The 18,508-nt window shown below is 42.7% G+C and overlaps 1 protein-coding gene across 1 annotated transcript in view; it reads right to left on the reverse strand.

Moving 5' to 3' along the window:
- Positions 1–18,508, reverse strand: part of LOC143775062 (dynein axonemal heavy chain 3-like) — a 2,972,411-nt gene that overhangs the window by 739,411 nt on the left and 2,214,492 nt on the right. Inside the window, exons 50-51 of the mRNA XM_077262897.1 lie at positions 12,210–12,392; positions 2,072–2,210 (exon numbers count right to left, since the gene is read on the reverse strand). Coding sequence (XP_077119012.1) covers positions 2,072–2,210; positions 12,210–12,392 — 322 coding nt within the window. The remainder of the gene's footprint in view (positions 1–2,071; positions 2,211–12,209; positions 12,393–18,508) is intronic.

An 18,508-nucleotide genomic window follows, 5' to 3' on the forward strand; every position in this document is an offset into this window, starting at 1 on the left:
GAAGCAGAAACTTGAGTACCTGTACTTACATCTGTATAGTGTTGTGATACCTGCATAAATGGGGATGCCCGTGCAGTGTTGTGAATTTTCCAAGGGTTCTCTGTCTTGGTGTTGCTTCCCTGAAATTCCAGATGGATGATGTTTAAAAGCTCCTTGGTGATGTGTGTTTATGTAGTTTATCTTTATATGTAATTAATCATTACATGTACAGTATTTAATCTTTATATGTACTTAACCTTTGTTGTTAACATATACAAAAGTGTACACAATCATACTATTCCTTTAATTTTGTATTTTGAAACAAAATTGCATTATATTGCAAGTATTTACCTTTCTTAAAGCCATATCTGAACCTTAGTGTTAAAAACTTGGCAATACACGCACAAAAATGTAGTTTATGTGATATACTGTCCATGTCAATTCTTTTACATTGGAAAGACAATTAGACCACTACATATTCATTTTAGAAAATATTTCCACATAATTACCACTCAAAAAGGCTCTTTAAAATTGATAAAACATATACACGAATGCCATAATGCAGACCCTAAAGTACTGCGCTTTGCAGGAATTGAGTATGTAAATTACCCAAAAGATGGAGATGTTTACAATAAATTATTATTGAAATGAGAAGCAAAATGGATTTTAGAAAAAGATGCTCAAGGACCCCTAGGTCTGAACGACAAACTGGATATGTTAGTTTGGTTATAATGTAATTGCCCTCACTTTTTGTATTTTTTAATTGTATGTTATTTGTTATCACACTTACAAGTTGGAGCCACTCTTCCTTCCCTTTATAAATGGAAGTATTGTAACGTCACTACCATTATGGACTCATGGAAGCGCCAGGAAGGCGTGAAACGGCCATAGTCTGTCAGGTCTTCTTTTCACTTGAAAAACTCCACAGACACCTGCACCTCCGCTTGTAACTATGTTGTGTCTGTAATGGATTAAAATCACAGTTTGACCAAGGATTGGGTTAATGCTGCTATTCTTTTCATCTTTGATGTTCTATTTAATTCACTGTATGTGTTTGCACCACCCTGAAGAGATCCTGTAAGGAAATTCATGAGGACTGGGTTATGTCAAATGCATTAAATACCGTAATTGGTGCCTGAAATAACACTCCAATTTTTTATAATATTTTGTACTGCAACAGGACAATGGCTCAAAACACATCGCCAGACTATATGAAGGCTAAGCGACCTAGAAGGAAATGGATGGAATGCGGTGTAAGATGACATGACCTCCACAATCTGCCAATCTCAGCCAAATCTAGAATGAGTTGGGCAGTAAAGTGAAGGCAAAGCAACCAAAAATACTCAGAACCTCTGAGAAATCCTTCAAGACTTTTGGAAAGTCAATCCCGGTGTCGACCTGACAAAGCTACTTGACAGTGTTTAGGGCAGGGGTCTCAAACTGCATTCCTCGAGGGCCACAAACCATACGTGTTTTCAAGATTTCCTTAGCATTGCACAAGATGCTGTAATCATTATGTGTGTAGGTGATTAAATTATCACCTGTGCAGTACAAGGAAATACTGAAAACATGACCTGTTTGCAGCCCTTGAGGAATGCAGTTTGAGACCTGTGGTTCAGGGTGTGTAAATCTTTCATCAGTGTAAAAGGCAGGTATTTTGAGGGATCGCAGGTTTAACACATATTCTGGCTTATTGTACACATTTGTTTGCTCCTTGTGTCCATGTGTTCCATTGTGGTTTTGTTGCCTTCAGTCAGAATCAATGATACACGCATTCCAATAATTAGAAAACTGTTGCATAAACAGGTGTGTCCAAACTTTTGACTAGGTGGGATATGCTTAGAATTTGACATACATGTCTGTAAGGTGGAGGTCACATTACTGTAACTTGCTCTTACTGGGAAATGGTAATACCATGTTCAGAAAGCTCAGACAGCATTTTTTTAATTGTTGGTAACTGTTTACATAGGAATATTATTCAAAATACTGTAAAGAAATCATACTGAACTTGCTGTTGGGCTAAAAAGTATCGTATAAATGGTAAAACATGATAAATCTCAAGATCAATAACATGATTATGGTAACATCTTACCTATAAGTAGAGCATGTCCACCTGGCATTTTCAGGATTCTACTTATTCTAGAAATGTGTTCAATGGCAAAGTGAAACATTACCAGATTCATGGGTGTCTTACTTTGCTTATTGTATTGGTGTAAAAAATCCTGCATACACTAAAATACAGAAGCAAGAAATTCAAGAGAAATTACAGAAATATATCAAAATGTATTAAATAAATACAACACATGAACAAAAAGCATTCTGTAGTTTTAGCATAATTACAACACATGCCCATTGATGGTCCTTAAATAATTGAGTGCCTCTATGCAGAAAATTTAAAGCTTATAAAAGTTTACAAACATTCTATGTACTTTCGTTCAAGGTCAACCACATATGGTGGCTGGCCTAGTATTATTGTATTAAAAATCTCAGCCTCTTCTGCCATGTATATCTTGGCAGCTCCCTGTTCCGTTAGCCACAAACTACATTTTGATGACTTTTGTGCACCTTCATAAAAAACGCTAAGTACATTACAATTTTAACGTTCACAGCAAAAATGTTTAGTTAATGTATTCATTAATCACACTGTGCTGACTATGCATATGTTTATATCTGTCCACACAGCATATTTGTGCTACTATAAAATGATTAAATACTAAAGGTGCACAGCCCTTTTTGTAGTATACAGTTAAGAGCGTGGGGCCATATTTTGTTTTGTTGAGGATACATTTGTCATAGAGTTATATCACATTAGGTCCATCTTCAGTGGAGGACCGATGACTAGAGTTTCCAGTACCATTGGATCAAACCTAATTTTACAATGCACCATATGTCTTAACCCAAGAAAATGACCAATACCACCTCTTGAATGTGGTATTATAAGGAAAAAAGATGATTTCCATGACTTACAGTTGGTCTACTGTAACTGATAAACCTTACTGTGCTTGCGCATAGTGTAAATTCTGACAATATTGGCTAGATTGGGTGCTAGCCTTTGCATTCATGTTTACATAAAGATCCTTGGATGATGATGGCATCTGACCTCAATATGGGAATAGATTAACTCTGCAATTAAAATATAACTTAGTAGAATTAATAATATCTACGTTGTTCATAATGAAGTCGTAGACTGTATATTGATCATGGTGTTGGAAGTTGCAATGTAGAATGTTATAATTTAAGGTCTTTTTAGAAAATATTATGAAACATTAAGACAAAACATTTCTGCTCAATTTTGTACTAGTACGAATAAAATGGACATCATCTATCAGCTGTAATGAACAAAAATGTGCAGGCTTTCCTAGACTATATTGCTTCAGGGCAGATGAGATCTGTTATTTATGGTGATGGTTACTCTTATTTTTGCTTTTTTTATTTTCTTAAAGCAATGAAAATGACAAAAAAGTAAAAAAACAGTAATGTGTCAAATATTCTGTTTATGATATTTAGTATAAAGTGGGTCTCCTATGAAGACTATGGTTACAAGAATGTGCATTACGAAAAATAGACATACTCATTAAGTATTTAGAGATATGATAAAAATGAATATTGTCTGTCCTTCGTGCAAAAAACATACTGGACTAACATAGATCAATATCTTGCCTGCTAGCATGACAAGAAGAAAATATTATTGGAAAATAAAAGGATCCTTACTAGAGGCTCTACTTAGTTCAAAATTATTATGGACACTCGACACAAAATATTGACTGTTTCTATTAATATATAGTATTACATAAAAACAATATTTCTAAAAAAGTAAAAATTCAAAATCAAATAAAACTGCTACTGAGACATAAAATTTAAAATAATTGATAAAAAATAAAAACAGTTTGCTTCTAGACATATCAAACAATGTCACGCATTTTCCTCTATGACTATATACCCAGAAATTGTTTGACCACAATCTGGTTATATTCTATAAAATTTGGGAGATTTTTAAACCTCAATGTACATAGATTAGTAACAAACACTATATGTTAGAAGGAAATTTGTGAAAGAACTTTATACAGTGAATATAAAAGTCCAATCACTGTTTCACTAGTTTAAATATGAATATAACATTAAGTAAGCACTCCTAACAATTTTTTTTAAATTAAATGTGTGAATATATGCATGTGTGAGTGTATTAATATTAATTTATAATATAATATAATATTAATTTATATTTAATTAATTTATAGTGTCAGTGTATTAATATGCTCAAATACCGCCACTCTCTCCAGTGTCCAGCACCATTCTTGTCTTGTCAGTGATGTCACCGTTCAGCAGACTCTCAGGGTTAGGACTCAGCTTTTTCAATGACAAAACAACAGTGAATCACGTGTCGGGTATTTGGTGGGTGAGCTTCTCTGTGATTGATTATTCTCATTTCTAGTGATATTTGATGTGGGTTATATATGTTTTCGTATTTTTATATAGATACTCATGCATGTACTTACACTGATGTGTAAAAGGGTAACAATGTTTTGAACTTTTGACTTTCAAGCTCCGTAACTCACCATCCACTACTGCTTTGAAATTGAGACTACCATCATTTTATAGACAATTATCTTGGCGATCTCACACATAAGTTTAACTTGCAACTAGTGTTGAGCATTCCGATACTGCAAGTATCGGGTATCGGCCGATACTTGCTGTATCGGAATTTCCGATACCGAGATCCGATACTTTTGTGGTATCGGGTATCGGGTATCGCAACAACATTAATGTAATAATGTGTAAAAAAGAGAATTAAAATAAAAAATATCGCTATACTCACCTGTCCGACGCAGCCGGGATCTCAGCGAGGGAACCGGCAGCGTTGTTTGTTTAAATTTCGCGCTTTTACTTGGTTACGTGAAGTCCCGGCTTATGATTGGTCAGGGCGGCCATGTTGCCGGGACGCGGACCAATCACAGCAAGCCGTGACGAAATTACGTCACGGCTTGCTGTGATTGGTCCGCGTCCCGGCAACATGGCCGCCATTAACCAATCACAAGCCGTGACGTCACGGGAGGCTGGACATGCGCGTATTTTGAAAAGCACGCGTGTCCAGCCTCCAGTGACGTCCCGGCAACATGGCCGCCATTAACCAATCACAAGCCGTGACGTCACGGGAGGCTGGACATGCGCGTATTTTGAAAAGCGCGCGTGTCCAGCCTCCAGTGACGTCCCGGCAACATGGCCGCCATTAACCAATCACAAGCCGGGACGTCACGGGAGGCTGGACATGCGCGTATTTTGAAAAGCGCGCGTGTCCAGCCTCCCGTGACGTCACGGCTTGTGATTGGTTAATGGCGGCCATGTTGCCGGGACGCGGACCAATCACAGCAAGCCGTGACGTAATTTCGTCACGGCTTGCTGTGATTGGTCCGCGTCCCGGCAACATGGCGCCGTGACCAATCATAAGCCGGGACGTCACTGGAGGCTGGACACGCGCGCTTTTCAAAATACGCGCATGTCCAGCCTCCCGTGACGTCACGGCTTGTGATTGGTTAATGGCGGCCATGTTGCCGGTACGCGGACCAATCACAGCAAGCCGTGACGTAATTTCGTCACGGCTTGCTGTGATTGGTCCGCGTCCCGGCAACATGGCCGCCCTGACCAATCACAAGCCGGGACCTCACGTAACCAAGTAAAAGCGCGAATTTTAAACAAACAACGCTGCCGGTTCCCTCGCTGAGGTCCCGGCTGCGTCGGACAGGTGAGTATAGCAATATTTTTTATTTTAATTCTTTCTTTTACACATTAATATGGTTCCCAGGGCCTGAAGGAGAGTTTCCTCTCCTTCAGACCCTGGGAACCATCAGGAATACCGTCCGATACCTGAGTCCCATTGACTTGTATTGGTATCGGGTATCGGTATCGGATTGGATCCGATACTTTGCCGGTATCGGCCGATACTTTCCGATACCGATACTTTCAAGTATCGGACGGTATCGCTCAACACTACTTGCAACTATGCAACATACAGTATGGTTAGTTATGCAGATTCTGGTCATGTCAATGCATTGTTAATGTTTTGCTCATAAAAATCTGAATTAACATTTTTATTTTTTTGTTAGTATTTTGTAAATCACCTTTGGCTTTCAACACTGCCGAAATCCTTCTGGGAAAGTTCTCGATCAGATTCAAGCACGTCTCTACAGAAATCTGATCCAAGGTTTCTTCCACCCATTCCCAAAGATGGTGCATAATAGTTGACTCAATTGGATATGTATACAACTTTATCTTCAACTCTACTCACATGTGTTCGATTGGGTTGAGGTCTGGGGATTGTGGAGGCCAATCCAGCACCTCTACTTCATTGTCATTGAACTATTTCTTCTCCAATCTCGACATATGCTTCGGGTCGTTGTCCTGCTGGAACACTATGCTGTCCTTTTCATACCTATAGTACTCAAGTGTACGAAGTAACTCGTCTTGTAGGATACTCACATAGAGCTCAGCTTTGAGACCACCATCAATTCTGGTCAAGTATCCAATGCCTTTGGCTGTGAAACAACCCCATATCATTATACTTCCTCCACCGAATTTGACAGTTCCCTCAATTTCTCGATTTGTTAGCTTTTTTCCCCTTTGCTTGTTCCAAACCTATTTGCACCCATCAGATCCTATTCTATTAACTTTTGTCTCATAACTGCAAATCACCCATTGCCATTCTTCGGGCTGTACACTTTTATACTTTTTTGCAAACTCGAAAGAACGACTCTTATGATAATGATGATGAAGTTGAGGCTTCTTCACTTTTTTTCGGGCCACTATTCCATACTTGTGTAATATGCATTGCACAGTGCCTGCATGGACATCTGTGATCTCAGTATTATGAAGCATATGAGCCACCTTCACAGCTGTGTTTGTCATGCCAAGACTGATAGACCTTGTGATGACCCGACTTGTTGACTTTGATTGACTAAAATATTTTGACTGGATGTTCACCTTTTGGCTTTTCAATGCATGAACACACTTCATCTCATATTCTTCCAACTGTCATGCAACTCCCATAATGCAGTTTGGCAATTTTATAAACTGAGTGACCACTATTGATGAGCTGGATGCTGCTGCTTCTCTTTTCTTGAGAAATCTTCTTCATGGCTGCTCCTTGATTTGAACCAGTGACATTTCACTTTGGAATCAACCCAATAATACACTGAGTTATTAGCGATGTGAGAAAAGATTTTAATTTGTAGTATACAGGAAGAAAAATATTTTTCCACCACTAGGAGCAAAACAGTAAGAATGCAATGACACAACAAGAATCTGCATAACTAATCATATATAGTGTTGAGCGATACCGTCCGATACTTGAAAGTATCGGTATCGGATAGTATCGGCCGATACCCGAAAAGTATCGGATATCACTGATACCCGATACCAATACAAGTCAATGGGACACCAAGTATCGGAAGTAGTGTTGAGCGATACCGTCCGATACTTGAAAGTATCGGTATCGGAAAGTATCGGCCGATACCGGCAAAGTATCGGATCTAATCCGATACCGATACCCGATACCAATACAAGTCAATGGGACTCATGTATCGGACGGTATTCCTGATGGTTCCCAGGGTCTGAAGGAGAGGAAACTCTCCTTCAGGCCCTGGGAACCATATTAATGTGTAAAATAAAGAATTAAACTAAAAAATATTGCTATACTCACCTCTCCGACGCAGCCTGCACCTTACCGAGGGAACCGGCAGCGTTGTTTGCTTAAAATTCGCGCTTTAACTTCCTTACGCGAAGTCCTGGCTTGTGATTGGTCGCGCGCCGCCCATGTGGCCGGGACGCAACCAATCACAGCAAGCCGTGACGTAATTTCAGGTCCTTCAGGATTTTAAAATTACGTTCCGGCGTTGTGATTGGTTGCGTCGCGGTCACATGGGCGACGCGACCAATCACAAGCCGTGACGTCACGGGAGGCAGGAGACGCGCGCAAAATGCAGGATACCTTCCGATTAGTGTTGAGCATTCCGATACCGCAAGTATCGGGTATCGGCCGATATTTGCTGTATCGGAATTCCGATACCGAGATCCGATACTTTTGTGGTATCGGGTATCGGTATCGAAACAACATTAATGTGTAAAATAAAGAATTAAAATAAAAAATATTGATATACTCACCTCTCCGGAGGCCCCTGCACCTCACCGCTGTTAACCGGCAGCCTTCTTTGCTTAAAATGAGCGCGTTTAGGGCCTTCCATGACATCATGGCTTCTGATTGGTCGCGTGCCACTCATGTGACCGCCAGGCGACCAATCACAAGCCGTGACGTCATTCTCAGGTCCTAAATTCCTAGAATTAGGAATTTAGGACCTGAGAATGACGTCACGGCCTCATTTTAAGCAAAGCAGGCTGCCGGTTACTACCAGGGCGCGTCAGAGGGTGAGTATATCCCTATTTTTTATTTTAATTCTTTATTTTTTACATGGATATGGATCCCAGGGCCTGAAGGAGAGTTTCCTCTCCTTCAGACCCTGGGAACCATACACTGGGAACTTCCGATTCCGATTCCCGATACCACAAAAGTATCGGATCTCGGTATCGGAATTCCGATACCGCAAGTATCGGCCGATACCCGATACTTGCGGTATCGGAATGCTCAACACTAATCATATATTAAACAGTTGCAAGTCATATTTATATACGAAACAGCGAAGATGATTTTCTATAAAATGATGGTTGTCTCACGTTCAAAGCAGTAGTGGATGGTGAGATATTGAAAATATCTGAAAATCAAAAGTTCAAAACAATATTACCCTTTTCTTCGCCAATGTGGAGCTGTAGGAGGGCTGCTTTCTGTAGGCTGAGTTGTTGTTTACAATGTAAGAATTGAATTTACCATATGATGTAATAAAAGAATAAAAAAACATTTGTGGGATAGATTTGAAATTTTATCTGCGTTTACGAAGGATTTTATTAAATAGTTTTTTTTAAAATATATTTATATTTTTTAATCCCACTAAGATATTGGAACATGACTGGTAGCTGTCATTTGTCATTTTTCCCCATAAATCAATCAAGCACATGAAAATAAGAAATTTTCTGATATGTCTTTCTTCTCCTAGGCCAATCATTCATTCTCAAAATAAATTCTTGGTTCTTGGGTAAAATCTGCAGTGAATACAGATTTTGACAATTCTGAGATAAGAGGTGACAGCTAATGTTTGTAGAATTCTTGGAGAGATGAGGGGGAAAAGGAGGAGCCAGAGCCAGAGCCAGAAACTGACATTTTGCTGCTAGTTACTTATCCCTAAAGTATCTGTTGTTTCAGGTGAACTTGCAGCAGAATATCTATTTCTGTCTCTGATTCCTCCCGCCTCCTCCCACCTCCCTATAAAACTTTGTGAGCAGCAAGTGTGATTTCCTATCTCAGTAATGTGAAAATCTGTATTCACTGAAGACAGTTTTTACATATGAATTTAAAATCTTTAGAATAATCAGCCCAGGTGGAGAATATAATTCCTTCCACTTTCTGTCATACATATTGTAGCAAAAAACAGTTTTTTTCAGGAAGTGATGAAAAAAATAACCTGTATACGCATTTTAACTCAAATTTGCTACTGTACTTTCCTCCTTTTCTTTATTTTCTGACTGCAATATTTTTCATTTCTGTTTTCTGTCCATAAATTTGTATCTTGCCTGAGCTATTTCTCTTAGCAGTGAACAGTTATTAATAAAACAACCTGTTGACTTTTATGGAAGAACAGTTTAGACCTATTCGCTGACACATGCAGGGATCACTGTGCAGAGACAAGGGTGAATGAGCAGTCTCCATTCGTTTGCTATAATTGCTACATCCTGTGTTATCTGTCTCCAACTTACCGTATTTTCCGGACTATAAGACGCACCGGACTATAAGGCGCACCCAGGTTTTAGAGGTGGAAAATAGGGAAAAAAGTATTTGAAGCAAAAAAAATGTGGTAAAATATTTAATAACATAAATAACATACTATTATATGTGGTGTTATTATATATAATAGTATGTTATTATGTTGGAAGCTGCAGGACCAGTGTGGTGTCTGTGAAGTACGATATGAAGACGCTGGAGGGTGAGTATAAGGGCTCATTTCCACATGCGAGGCACACGTCCGTATCTCGCTGTGCAGCTCCATGTGTTCCTATGCGGCCGCACGCTCCGCTCTGGAGTGCCGGCTCCACAGCTTGGTTTCCACATGCGAGATACGGACGTGTGCCTCGCATGTGGAAATGAGCCCTAAGAATGAGTGCACAGGGCTTATAGTGAAAGCACCACTCCAGCACTGCAAAATAACACTGGAGTGCTGCTTTAAAATCCCATGGGAGAACTATAACTCCCAGCATGTCCTGCAGATCCTATGACATGCTGGGAGTTATAGTTCACCAAAGGAGCGGCAGAGTGCTTTATTGTGTTTTGTAAAGACTGACCTCTTAATTGTGGCAGCCAGCCACACTGTTGTGAGGTAAAAGCTGGAGCATCCCATGGCTGCACACACACAGAGCCCTCCCTGTTGTTGTTGCCTTTCCACAGCGCAGGACATAAGAGGAAGCTGAAGATTCTAGGTGGGAGTCGGAAGGACCTGTGATGATGTCAGAAGAGGGAGGGCTCTGAGCTGCCATGTGATGCTCCAGCCCGCCCACTTCTGACATCACACAGGTCCTCCCTGTGCACCAGACAGCTCAGCGTCCAGCACAGGCAGGTATGCAGCAATCTCCTGGCCCCTGCTGCTGCCTCCTCCCCCGGACACACAGATTCTCCCCGAAATCAGTGCTGGGGAAACTGTGTGTCCCTGCTTAAGTGCAGCATTCATTTGCTGCTCCCCGCTCACCGCTCAGCTGATCGGTGGGCGGGGAGCAGCTAATAAATATTCACTGCACTTAATCAGCGGGGCCATGTGCTTTCCCCAGCAGCTGATTCCGGGCAGCGGGGACATCCTGAAGTGGGATCACAGTGCGATCCCACTCGCTGCTGCCCCCCTCCCCACATGCTATATCCATACTATAAGACGCACCCACACTTTCCTCCCAAATTTGGAGGAAAAAAAGTGCGTCTTATAGTCCGAAAAATACGGTAACTACTTCCCAACATGGCCAATTTCCATTTTCTCATATTTCATACTTACTCCCCTACAACTTTTTAATTCTTCTGTCCACATAGATGTATTAGGGTTTGTTTTTTGGTGGGACGAGTTGTACTTTTGAATGGCTACATTCAAAACAACCCACAATTCTGACATTGATTTTTGGGAATTGATATTATGGCATAAATTGTGTGATTAAAATGACTAGACAATATCATTGTTCTAATGATTCTGATTACATTGATTACAAACTTTTCTATGTTTTTAATCATTTTAGTGGTGAAAAAAATCAGAAGTTTGTAAAAAAAAATTTTTTTTAGATTGTGTTGCCATTTTTTGAGACCCATAACGTTTTCATTCTTCAGTAGATGGAGCTGTGTGAGAGCTTTTTTTGTGGGGCAAGATGATTTTTCCATTTTAGGATAAATATGACATTTTGATTGCTTCTTGCGGCATCTTTCATAGTATTGTGGGGACCAAAAATACAATTTTGTCCTTTTGAATTTTCCTCTGTTTACATTGTTTACCGATGGGGTTAATTGTTTTTATATTTTAATATTTTTTAAACTTTTCTTTTACTTTTTACTGTATGTATTAGTTCCGTTAGAAGACCTGAACCTTTTACTATACAGCAATATCACAGTATTGTTGCTTATATTAAAAATCACAGTCTCCTTTGAAGTCCAGCCACAGTCACGGAGGTCTTCAACAGACCTCTGGCTGTCATTGCAACCTATCGGCTCTCTGCGATCGCGTCACATGGTTGCCAATTGGCAAAAAGAATGATAAATCTCCATGCTGGCATGCTGTTAATTCCACTGTCAGAGTTTAACATTGGCATTTAACATGTTAACGGTTGCAGGCGGAGCTCCATAGGCAGATCCTGGCTGTGTTTCGCCCAGTAAGACAGCTCTATACACCTGATACCGACTTGTGCTGTACATTCATTGCAATCCTTTTGTCTAATGTTAATAAATTGATCGATGAAAAGTGATCTCTGCAAAATATGAAATGTCAGCCTGTTGCAAGACTGCATGTTTTCCAGATTTATATTATTTGCCCCTTTCTCAATCAATGACTGCATGAAAACATAACAAAGAGATAAACAATTAGCCCTTACAATAAAAGAGACATACTTACATTTTTAAGTCTCTCCATATCCATAATTTCATTGTAAACCCTCTCAGACTTCTCAGCAGTTTTGGTAATTATATAATCCCCAAAGAATAGGTTGCGCATGTCAAGGTCTTGTATTTCTCTCCCGATCACCAGGTGAGTAAAGAGATGTGTCATTTTCTCTTTAAATTGGGACTGTACAACATTCTAAAGAAAAGAAAGAGCATCACTGTAATTGTGATTAATTGTAAACAATGTTTCATTTTATGTGAACCCGATGATAGAAGGCAGGATATGAATAGACACCGAGTGCAATTATTTAGGCGCATGAAAATTACAGCGAGCCAATAATTTAGTCTTGTCTTATTATCATATTACCCATGACCTTTCTGTCATGTGTTAATATTTTAATTTATGTGCATGACATTCAACAATTCCTTGGTGGATTTTTTTTCAGATGTATAACAAGACAAAACAAGTAAACACATCACATAAAATTTCAGTCCATTAATATTTCATACAGCACTGTAGTTTGCATTACTACTTTAAAAAAAAATCAGATTTGTAATACAGCATTTTCTGATATCCATTGGAAGCCATTTTGAGTAACACATTGTAGTCACCAGAAATCTTTAAAATGGGCTGCAAAATCACTGGTTGGATGCAACGTAACTAGTGATGAGCGAATATGCTCATTACACGAGATTTCTCAAGCACGCTCGGGTGTTCTCAGAGTATTTTTTAGTGCTCGAAGATTTAGCTTTTCTTGCTGCAGCTGAATGATTTACATCTGTTAGCCAGCATAAGTACATGTGGGGGTTGCCTGGTTGCTAGGGAATACCCACATGTAATCAAGCTGTCTGACAGATGTAAATCATTCAGCTGCGGTGATGAAAACTAAATTTCCGAGCACTAAAAATACTCGGAGGTCACCCGAGCGTGCTCGGAAAATCTCGAGTAACGAGTATATTCACTCATCACTAAATGTAACCTATCAGTTTCTATAGTTTCACAGAAAAACAGTAAATTTCCAGTAGTCTTCTTATGAATCATATCATCTATTCAGTTTCTTATACTTGTTCTACAAAAAAATGGATGTTGAACGAGTTGTCTGCTTTAGAAGCCTACTTTCAAATATTCCAAAAGGAAAGTCAGGGAAATTTGAGGGGGGTCTCCTCAAATAATGTTGTCATCTATCAGTCAAAAAGTGTCTGTACAGGATTTCTCCTACCCCTGTATTAATCGGATGAGAGCATGCTGTGATTTGACGTATAAATAGGACTAGACAAGCCCACTCAAATTTGAGGATGAGAGGAACTCATTAGACTGCACTCGGATGACATCTGACTGTATTCTGATTTCGTTGGACCCACAGAATGGAGAAGATGGAAAAATGTTGTTCTCCTTCTTCTCCTCAGATTGTGCTCTGATTCTTTCATTCGAGTGAATCAGATCATACTATGATGACACTGGAATCAAACACTGATCAGAGTTTAATCAGAGTGTGATTCTCATAACTCGATTCTCATGAATGAGAAAATCTATGGTCGTTTGAACCCAGCCTACTTATTTCTCTAGGGCTAACTACTTCCATGCATTAGACTGATAACTCATTAATGTCAATTTTAAGTCCCAACTGTGAACGTTGTGCAGGGGATATGACATTGTCAAAGAGTACTCTCTCATGGACTGTACAGATGAAGTGGCCGAGGGTAAGGTCGCCCATGTATATCCATGATCTGGCCCAGCAAAACTTCCACACTCAGATTCCATCTTAACAAACGTATCTTTACTGTTATACATTTTCCTTAACACAGCGGAACACAATAATAGACAATACAAAATATGCCTATTCACAGAGATAACGTGTAATAACAAACTGTCCCTCACTGTCCCTATCCACACGTTACCAGTTCCTTTGCTCCAGGAGGTTATCTTCCCGCGTCGCAGGCCTGTCTGTCACTGCAGGGAGACGCTCCGGCCGAAGAGAAAAACAACAGGGATTAAACAAACTCTGTCTCTCAGGTCCAGACTGTAGTCCTTGGGGTTCAGCAGGTAAGGGTGGAATGTTCGGCCTCTCAACAGAGGACCCGCTTACAGTTCATGGGCTCCAGAATCTGTGAGTATGTCACCGCTGAGTGCTCCGCAGTGTGGAAGCTGGGAACAATCTGGATGTCAGCTTCCAAGAGAGAGAGGTCATCCAGGCAATCTTTTATATCGCATCTACAGGAGGATGCCAGCACACACAGACTTCTCTCTGCACCCAAAAGTTTCCCGGGCTCTCTCTTTCCCTCCCCTTCCTGTTCACATGACACAACAGGGGGAAGTTTAGCCAATACAGTTTGTTTCTCTGTAATCACATTCGGCATAGGTATAACTTCTGGCCACATGGGGGCAGTGTCTGTCACAGATTCTATGTCAATGATAATAGAACAGTCACAGCCGGGCAGCTCACTACACGCCCCCCCACTCAAAGGTTGGCAGTCCCTGTCAACGACTGACTCCAGGGCGGCGATGGCTGTGGAGGTTGTAGGACCCAGCTGTGAAGAGGGCCACACATATTGGTCTCTGTAGGACTGTCCCGGGGGCACTCCTGCGGTGGTCCTCGCCGTCCGCCTAACGGGTGCTAGTCTCTCTCCCCGATCGGTCACCCCACCCTCTACCCCAGTCGGTAAGTCAGTCAGGCGAGCAGGGGTAGGGATGTCTTCCACCTCTACATCCCCGGTATCGGTGTCTCCAACAGTATTAGTGATATCTATCTCTCTAGGTATCACAGGAGGGAAGTCAGACTGAGAACGACAGGGGCGAAACATGTTACGGTGCAGGGTGCGGAGGCTGCCGCTGTCTTCGCCTTGTACTTGGTAGACGGGGCCACCAGGGTATGGGTGTCCAATTATTCGATAGACTTCGGTCTCCCACTTGGGCCGGAGTTTTCCTTGCGGTTTCTTTATACAAACTAGGACCAGTTGACCCACATTCAGTAGGTCTTCTTGTACTGGAAGTGGATCAGCGTGGACCTGGTCCTGGATCTGCTGTTCCACCAGCCGGTAGACAGTCTCCATCCTTTGGCGGTGTGCTTGTAGCCAGGAAGGATAGGTACCACAGGTGTCTTCATCAGAGTTAGACAGGTGTAGCTCATGGATGCCTTTGCCTGGGCAGCCAAAAAGGAGGGTGTAAGGCGTGTATCCGGTAACAGAATGGACTTGATTGTTATAGGCCCACAGCAGTTCTGGGAGGAATCGAGGCCAGTCGAGTTTTTTGTCTTCTGCTAAGGTTCGGATCAGTTGTAAGAGGGTCTGGTTGAAACGTTCACACGCGCCATTCCCTTATGGATGATACAGGGTGGTCCTGGACTTCTTGATTCCATACTTATGCTGAAGTTCTTCAATGACTCGCCCTTCAAAACACGCCCCCTGATCAGAGTGTAGCCGCTCCGGACACCCGTAGACCCGAACGAAGTGTTGACAGATGGCCTGTGCAGCTGATTTGGCTGTCTGATCTTTGGTAGCAACAGCGACGGCGAATTTCGTGAAGTGGTCCACCATCACCAGACAGTACTGGTAGCTAGGGTTGAGCGAAACGGGTCGGCAATTTTCAGAAGTCGCCGACTTTTGGCAAAGTCGGGTTTCATGAAACCCGACCCCTGTGTGGGGTCGGCCATGAAGTCGGCGATCTTCTGAATCTGGAATCGGAATTCCGATACCGATTCCTGATATGTTTAAGATATCGGGAATTGGTATCGGAATTCAGATTTAAGTGTAAAATAAAGAATTAAAATAAAAAATATCGCTATACTTACCATCTGATGCACCCTGGTACTAAGCGGGAACCTTCCTTCCTTAGAATCAGCCTTCCAAGACCTTGCAGTGACGTCGCGGTGACGTCGCGGCTTGTGATTGGTCGCGCGGCCGCCCATGTGACCGCTCGCGCGACCAATCAAAAGCCGCGATGTCACCGTGACGTCACCGAAGGTCCTGGAAGGGCTGATTCTTAGGAAGGAAGGCTGCCGGAAAGAAGCAGGGTGCGTCCGAGGGTGAGTATATACCTAATAGGAATATACTCACCCTCAGCTTCTTTCCGGCAGCCTTCCTTCCTAAGAATCAGCCCTTCCAGGACCTTCGGTGACGTCACGGTGACGTCGCGGCTTGTGATTGGTCGCGTGAGCGGTCACATGGGCGGCCGCGCGACCAATCACAAGCCGCGACGTCACCGCGACGTCACAGCAAGGTCTTGGAAGGCTGATTCTAAGGAAGGAAGGTTCCCGCTTAGTACCAGGGTGCATCAGAGGGTAAGTATGGCGATATTTTTTATTTTAATTCTTTATTTTACACTTAAATATGGATCCCAGGGCCTGAAGGAGAGTTTCTGCTCCTTCAGACCCTGGGAACCATTGGAAACCCAATGCACTGCATTGGGTTTCGAGTTTCGGCTGACCCCGACCCCGACTTTTTAATAGGATCGGCCGATTTCACTCGACCCGACTTTTGAAAAAGTCGCGTTTCGTGAAACCCGACCCGATCCTATAAATGTACAGGTCGCTCAACCCTACTGGTAGCCACTATTCGCCGTTCCGATCAACAGATAGTCCACCATCAACAATTCGAGGGGCCTGGATGTGCTAATAGTCTGGACGGGTGCACGCTGCTCAGTAGACTTGTGGAGTTCACATGTACGACATTTTAAGCAGACGTTTTCAACCAGCTTACGGAGTCCTGGGCAAAAAATGAATTGCTGGGTCCACCGGAGGGTCTTGTCTATGCCGAAGTGGCCGTTCCTTCTGTGGGCTTCAGCCACCATCTCATGGGCTAGCTGCACCGGGACGACAATCTGCAAACATTCTTCCAGCAAATGGGATAAAAGGGCCCTGCGATACAAGACTCCATCCTTCACGATCAGCCGATCCCATTGGGCAAGTAGGACAGAGGCCCTGGTTGATAGTCGGGCCCTTACTTCGGAGGGTGGTTTCTCTTGTGTCTTCACGTACTGTTTCAGTAAGACGTGTTCAGGGTCTCGATCTTGAAGCTTGGCCCATTCTTGTTGGGACAGGGGGGACCCCACTACGGCTTCGATCCCGCCTACAGCATACTGGCGGCCATCTTCTATTTGTTTAGCTAGCCGGGCAAAGTCGGGCAGTTCATCTTCCTCCAACTCTTCATCCCGGTCCCCCACTGGCGGGGATGATGTCACTCTGGAAAGGCTGTCAGCATTCTGATTCTCCGTCCCCGCTCTGTATTTAATTTTGTATTGGAATCTAGAGAGCCTTGCCATCCAGCGCTGTTCCATTGCCCCTAGTTTGGCATTTTCTAGGTGGGCAAGAGGATTGTTGTCTGTCACGACCAGCACCTCCGCCCCCGTCAGGTAGCCAGCAAATTTCTCTGTCATAGCCCAGGTCAGGGCCAGGAGTTCCAGGCAGAAAGAGCTGTAGTTGACAGGGTTCTTTTCGGTGTCACGGAGGGATCTACTGGCATAGGCTATTACGCGTTCCTTGTTATCTTGGACTTGGGAGAGGACCGCCCCGAGACCTTGAAGGCTGGCGTCGGTGTATAACTGGAACGGCAAGGTGTAGTCTGCATATGCCAGAATAGGGGGTGATGTCAGAGCAGCTTGAAGCGCCCGGAAGGATTTTTCTTGGTCGGTCCCCCAGCTGATGCGTCGTCCTCTGGGACTGTTCGCAGTCCCTCGGAGGGTCTCATGCAGTGGTTCCGCAAGCCGGGCAAAGTCCTTGACAAATCGGCGGTAATAGCCCGCTAGCCCCAGGAAAGCCTGGACTTCTTTGATGGTAGTTGGTTGTGGCCACTCTCGGACAGCTGCTATCTTCTCTGGAGAGGGTTGGACACCTTCGGCCGAGATCCGGTGTCCCAGGTAATCGATCTCCTGCTGGAATATGCGGCACTTGCTGGGCTTCAACTTCAAGCTGTGTCTCTTCAAGCGCTGGAACACTTTGCCAAGCTTGTGAAGATGATCCTCAAAGGTGGCGGAGTATACCACGATGTCATCAAGGTATATCAGCGTGAATTCGAAGTTGAAATCTCCCAGGCAGCGTTCCATCAGTCTCTGAAAGGTCCCTGGTGCGTTACTCAAGCCGAATGGCATCCGGTCAAACTCATACAGGCCCATGGGAAGGATGAAGGCGGTCTTTTCTCTGTCCTTCTCACTCATGGGGACCTGCCAATATCCACTGGCCAAGTCTAGAGACGAAAAATATTTGGCCTTTTTCAGGGCGGTCAGTGACTCTTCGATCCGGGGGAGTGGATAGGAGTCCCGGATCGTGCAAGCGTTCAGCCGACGGTAGTCTACGCAAAATCTCAGGGATCCATCTTTCT

Source organism: Ranitomeya variabilis, chromosome 5 (genome assembly GCF_051348905.1).
Source record: "Ranitomeya variabilis isolate aRanVar5 chromosome 5, aRanVar5.hap1, whole genome shotgun sequence".
In the NCBI taxonomy this organism is placed as follows: Eukaryota; Metazoa; Chordata; class Amphibia; order Anura; family Dendrobatidae; genus Ranitomeya; species Ranitomeya variabilis.